This window comes from Gavialis gangeticus, unplaced genomic scaffold, assembly GCF_001723915.1.
Source record: "Gavialis gangeticus isolate Ggan-Ray unplaced genomic scaffold, GavGan_comp1, whole genome shotgun sequence".
Lineage (NCBI taxonomy): Eukaryota > Metazoa > Chordata > Crocodylia > Gavialidae > Gavialis > Gavialis gangeticus.
Window position 1 is genome coordinate 110,145,247 of NW_017729024.1, and position 6,485 is coordinate 110,151,731.

The window sequence follows — 6,485 nt, forward strand, 5'->3', positions numbered from 1 at the left end:
ATGTGTAGTCCTCCTTGATGTAGAGTGCCACTCCTCCCCTTCTCTTTCCTATCCTGTCCCTTCATTCATTCAATGTGCAGTACAGATAGTGCCTGGTGAATTCTTAATCCTCGTTGTTAAACTACTGGCCACTGCCTTGCATAGTATACCTTTAAAGCATACAAATACAGGACTATCCACATGAAACCTGTCATTTCTAGAGTGACCTTAAAAAAAAAAAAAAATCCTGGTCTCTCCAATATTAGTACATTTCCACAGTGATATGGAAACATTATTATTTTCATTTTATAAACAAGTAAACAGAGAGAGACACCTGAGGCCACAGAGTGAATCAGTAAGCTCTTCTGAAGAACCTACAACCATGCTTTATAATAGAAAGTTATGCAATCAAACTGTACAGATCATTCCCCATATCCTACTATAATGCCTATGTAAAAGGGTAATACTTTTTAAAATCTAATAATACTGTCACAATTTTATCTCCAATTTCTTTCTTCATAATTCTGCTCACCTCTTCTGATTAAAAAAAAAAGAACTTTTCCCAAATGGTTGAAAAGAGATCTATAAAAAGCTAAATAATTTAACTAATTTAATACACCAATAGCTCTAATTTTTAGTTATCTGGTAAAGCTAGAATATCATTCTACACAAATTATGGGTTTGTAGAACTTTAAGTTAACTGTTATTGAAGAAGCAGCTGAAGGATCTCAGATATTCACTGGATTCAGAAGAAAGAAGATCAGAGAGACTACTTTGTCCAAGCTGGTCTTTCTGCTGAATCTCTGCTGCTGCTTCTTCACCACCCAAGCCAGAAAAAAGTTCAAAGCCTGAAGCCTTTATTTCCCTAAAGCTCTCTAGCCCTGCCAGCACCTCATTTCTCCTTTCTAAATTCTCATAAATCAGTGGTCTGGCACAGTACCACTAGAATTACTTCATTCAGTAAAGTTTCATTGATTGCTTGTAGGACTATACTGGTGCCAATGGCAGTAAAATACCCTGCACATTAGAAGACTATGGGCACAGATAAAACAAGCTGCAATTTTCTAAAAGCACAAAGATGTTAATTTATGAATTGGTGCATGGGCCTGTATCCCCTTCAAACCATTTTCCACCTGTGTTCCACTCCAGTCTCACTATAGACAAGCCTCCAAATACCCAAAGTTAGTCCTGCTGGTTTACAAAACTAGTATAGTTCATTTAACAAGAATATTCTGTGTTATTTAAAGTTGAGCATAAAAATTTTGCTGCACTCAAGACAACATCCCTCCAAAACAGAAGTTAACTGGAGAAACTGCTCCAGCACAGAATCTCAGGATTAACAAGGATATTCAAGGTATTCAGTATGATTTGTCTTCATTGATATAAAGAGATAAGACGTACCTACCTCAAATTCTTTTTTAAGTTTCTCCTCTCGTTCTGCACTGTATTCAAGCTCACTGGCTTGTCGCCGCAGGATCTCAGGGCAGTCATTATGTTCCAATTCTAGGTCTTTTATTTTCTTGCACATACTCTGTAGTGCATTATTTCGCTCCTGAAAAAAAGCCCAGGGTTTACTATAATATTTTATTTTGGTAAGCAGAGTTGAAAACGTAATACTGTAGGGAGTAGAAATTGAAACAGATTCTCTTCCAAATTCCACCAGATGTAGTCTCCAGATGCAACCTCTCCGTCTCCCAAACTTCTGAAAATGAAACAATAACAATTTGACAATGAAAAGAGGAAATCCAATTCAGAGTATACACTAGAAGCATGATGTGTGAAGTAAGGGAGTACCATTTTCCAAGTGACTTTTCAAAAGACAATCACACTTTTAACCTTCAAGAGTGGAAGTAAAAATGCCATTTTCCTTCAGCTTCCTAGCACTTAAAATGGGGACATCATTCAGTACCTAAGTTCGTACTAGAAAACCCTTGTGCGACTATATTTTCTGGATCTTGGTTTCAGTTCTGCAACCAATTGTTGAGATAAATGACTGTGATATATTACAAATCAATTTTTTTAAAAATCCTATTTTGCACATTAGATTTAAAAGCACACACAATACACTGCTTTATTATTCTACCTAAAGTGGGCATTTATATATTGCTGTAGTTTTATTGCCTTGTACAAAAAAACTCTGTTAATTTCTAAAAGTAGTGCAAGCGCATATAGTTCCTCTGCAAGGAAGACTGATGAGCTTATTTGTCCAAAGATTCAGTTCTGAGTCGGGTATATTTTAAAATATGCTTAAAACGTTTCCCTAATATCACTGTTTTATCTTCAGGTCACAAGCTCATACAGGGGTCAAGAATGCATTGCAATGGGTTACAATCAAAAGTCAAACTCTGGAAGACAAAAATTGGTCTCCGCCTGTCAGCGCGACTATACAGAGCTCCCTCACTTTTGCACTTTTCCAAGCTGATGCTCTCCCACCACTGTCATGAGCTTTTCCACTAGTACAGGAAGCTTCAACTCTGCTCTCAGTTCACAGAATTTCTCTTCAAATCAGCAGGCTCTATGAAGTACCTGAAAAGGTATCCCCTTCTCTGCTTTTCTCCCAGCATGCAGCATATGTAACAGTTGCCCTTTTTACCTCAAGAACACAAATGCAAATGTGAGAAACTTATCTGGTAGTATAGAAAGAGATGCAGCAAACTGGGGGAAGAAATGAATTAGGGATGTTGAAGCAAGTCTATTTTAGTCAAATATCAAAAAAGGCACCAAATGCACAACCAAAATAAGTGTATTGAGCTGAGTATTTCTGACCCTGTGACAAGACGACAAGACAAACCAATACGAATGAGAAAAATACTAGAGTTTAGTTTCAATTAGCTTTCAAAAGCAAAATTTAAGGAAAACTGAAGGATGCAGGTTCACAAACTGCAAGAAAGGTACAAGTCACATGCCAAGGTGGCTAGCTGGTCACCCTTTCATTCACTATGCATTTTTTCTCTCAAAACACCCTGCAACTTAAGAGGGAAGACATATGCTTGTATGAAGCTAGCCAATGTAAGTTTGTTGCTCACTGTATTAAAGATTCTACAGATAAGAATTTCTTCTCTTGATCAACTGCCTTACTTTCCAATGTTATTCTATTAAAAATGTGCTGTTTTTCAAAAACCATCCTTTTAATTAGGGTTTTTCTTATTCCTCAGTTTCATGTTAGATTGCCAGCTGCACTTGAAAAGCTTCCTCATAACTTACTGAGCTTGCTCTCACATCATTTGTCCACCTTTACAATTGTGACCAGGTAACAAAAAAAGAGATACTTTCTCTATACAGGAGTTGCTTGGACAAGATAGACAAGGGGAATCATTAGAATGAAAGGCTCTTCCCATTTCACAGCTAACTGCCCTAAGCTACTGAGCAGAATGAAATTATAACCAGCTTTCCTAACAGGACACTCCAACGTCCTCACCTCCTGCACTAAAAGACCCACCTGGAGCAAGAGAGAATTTGGTTTATGATCTCTGTTCCAACTCTTCTTTTGGTTAAATGGCCTTTAAAAATAGTAAAAAGGTGCATCATTGAATCAATATCCTGCTTCAGTAGAGACAGAAAAATTGTAAGGCATTTCTGTCTTTTTTGAATACCCCTCTACATATTTAATAAAGAACAAAGTTAGTAATGATCTAAAACTTATTAAATAAGTCCCTATACAATCAATATGTGCATTTATTTGAATATATGACAACCCTGAATATAAGACACCCCTTCAATAATTAGATTCTAAGTCCTAAGTGGAGTAATGATACTGGGAGGAGGAAAGGCAAAATGTGTATTATACATGGATGATATAAATGTAGTAGTTAAGAGTGAGACTTTAAATGAAAAGGGTGCCAAAGCATACACCAAAGTATGGAGAAGCAACAGGGACTAAACTAACTAGACTGAAAAGCACCATAATGGAAGTGAGGAACTGGAGGGACTTGTAGAAGTTGGGCCTTCAAATGACAGAGAAATCAGAGTGCTAGGGATCCTGATGGATGCCAAAGGGAAAGGTAATACTTACAACATGGGGAAAAGGTCACACAGCAAGGATACAGCAAATACTTTGGTTATGGTCCTAAAAGCTGCTGTTCTTTAACAGAGAAGTGATGGTGGTTAAGGCTGTGCTACTGCCAATTATTCTATATATGGGAACTGTATTCCCACTGATGTGATGGAAGATAGCAAAAAGTACAAAGGCTACTGTGCATGTTCTTCTGGAATGCCAAAAAAGAAAAGCTGGCTAGAGCTGAACTATAGAAAGCAAGCGAGATTGGGGGAGGGCAGGGAATGGGGGCCATCAGATTTGGGGATTGTTCGTCTATATGAAATACATAAGCACAGCATACAAGGCGGTAACAGAGGGAGAAGTGAAAGCAGCATATATCAGCTGACTTCATGCAACTGCAGGTTTAAGGAAATGAGGAGTATATCAAAACTCTTTGAAGAGTCTATGGGGTGGCAACCACCAATTCATTACATTAGGATGGAAGTTTCATGCAGAGATATAAAATAGGGAAGGTATAGCTACAGATCCTGAAGGATCATAATACGTTGATGAAAGTGGTGAGAGAGAGAGAGAGAGGATGGTGCCAGTGGGAAACTTCACAGAAGGACAAGTGAAGTAGGTGTGGGGAGTGGTGTCAGGTAAACAACTAAAAGGAGAATATGCTGACCTAACATAAATGGCTCTAAGAAATATCTTGCCAGTGAGAGAGGTGCAACACAAGTGGGGCTCAACAAGCTCATCTAGATGCTCAAGGGAGAGGCGCAGGGAAGAAGTGGTGGGACACATGTTTTGGGAGTGCAAAGGCTGTGTGGGAAAGGGTCCGTGATTTTCTGAATGTCATCAAAATAAGCCTGTTGTTAGCATGGGAGATGGTACTATACAGACTAATACCAAAGGGACTGAAGGAAACGTTACTAAGGATAGCATGTTTTTAAACCAGTTTATATAAAGTTATAAACTTCCAGTTTTTTAAGGGTTGGCTTTCACTGAAAGAGAGTGCCTGAAGCTGGGGCTCCACGAATTGAAATTCTACATTGAGCAGGACAAGGAAAAGGTCAGAGAAGAGGCAAAGATGAAGCAGAGGAAAAGGACTGAACGCACTTGTTCACTAAACCAACAAAGAGGACTGATGGGAGGGGAGGAGAGTTTCAGATGGTTACTAAGGTCATAGTTTTCATGGGTTTTTGTATGAAGAAAGAGTTCTGGAAGGGGTTCTTTTGTGGGAAGTTGATATATATTGTTAAATACATGTAGTTTTATGTTTTTGGATACATAGTTGTTTAGTTGTTTGTACAATATGAAATTCTGGTAAAACAAGAATGCTCAATACGTGAAGCTTTGTAAGTGTGGAGTGATACAGGTGTGTTTTTAATTTTTATTTATTTATTTGTTACAAAAATGTTCCCATCATCATTTTTGGCAGAAAGGGAGGGTGTCGGAGCTGGTTCTGGTAGCCAAGTACCAGCCTGGTATCGCAATACCTCTAGGCCCAGGCTTATTACCTCCAGAGGAAGCAATTGCCCATTTTGTTTTTTGGGGGTTGGTTTTTTTTGTTTTTGTTTGTTTCATTTTGTTCTTGGTTTTTTTAAGGCCCACGCCAAAAAAAAAAGGTTCTCTTCTCATCAGTACATTTGCCCAATATGGGCCATGTGTTTTATAGTCACAGTCACTGTTGGCTGCGTTAAATCATCTTCATAATTGGTTTCTAGTACTGAGCACATGCTGCTTTTGGCAGCAGTTAATTATAGATAATATCTTTAATGAGTCTTCCTTGTATGCAAATGTAAGACAATGAACTTCCCCCCCCCACCCATGCTGATTGGGGGGCGGAGGGGAGTTGAATCTCTCATATTTATTGGTAAAAATGGTATGCGCTTTTTCTAAATTCTTGCAGTTAGTTAGAAAGGAAAAAAAAAGTGTTTGCCCAGGAATTCATTAAATCATATTCATAAGTCATCTTCACACTTTGGTAAATTTTTCAAGCTTCTGAAGAGTTGAAGAGGACTATTTTTCTGTTAAAAAATTAACTATTTTATAAAATTGTCCATTTAAACTATAAATAGTTTACATTTAATAGTATTTAAAGTATCATTATTAGTCTATCTATAAACACTGAGCAGTTCGACAATTATAGCTGTAGAACCCCAAAAACACAGGTAAGAAAGACTGTTCAGTTAACAAACCCCTGATATCCCTAGCGCACACAGTTAACCAAGCATTCCCAATGGTTCCAGAAAGAATAGCTTTGGTTTGGTGGACTGCTAAAAGTTCTTTCCCATAACTAGTATAAGAAGCAAGGTACAAGTCCAGTGCTTTAGATGGAGGATCTTTGGAGACTCAATTTGTCAAAATGGCTTTCTAGGCAGAAAATACAAAGATTACCATAAGTCCTCCTGACCATTTCTTTCTATTCAACACCACCACCAGGGACACTTTGCAAAATACCAGAGAGCTATGCATCTGGTCTTCCAAGTCTGATACTACAACTATATTCCTCAAAATTACTGAT

The 6,485-nt window shown here is 37.9% G+C and overlaps 1 protein-coding gene across 6 annotated transcripts in view; it reads right to left on the reverse strand.

Moving 5' to 3' along the window:
• The window catches only part of CCDC171 (coiled-coil domain containing 171), a 406,988-nt gene that overhangs the window by 352,263 nt on the left and 48,240 nt on the right, over window positions 1-6,485 (reverse strand). For 3 of the 6 annotated variants that reach the window (XM_019517556.1, XM_019517554.1, XM_019517551.1), the window contains exon 5: window positions 1,385-1,681. The exons of 1 other annotated variant lie outside the window; for it this stretch is intronic. In XM_019517556.1, coding sequence (XP_019373101.1) covers window positions 1,385-1,681 — 297 coding nt within the window. The remainder of the gene's footprint in view (window positions 1-1,384; window positions 1,682-6,485) is intronic. 2 more of the 6 variants (XM_019517553.1, XM_019517557.1) reach the window with 1 other exon arrangement.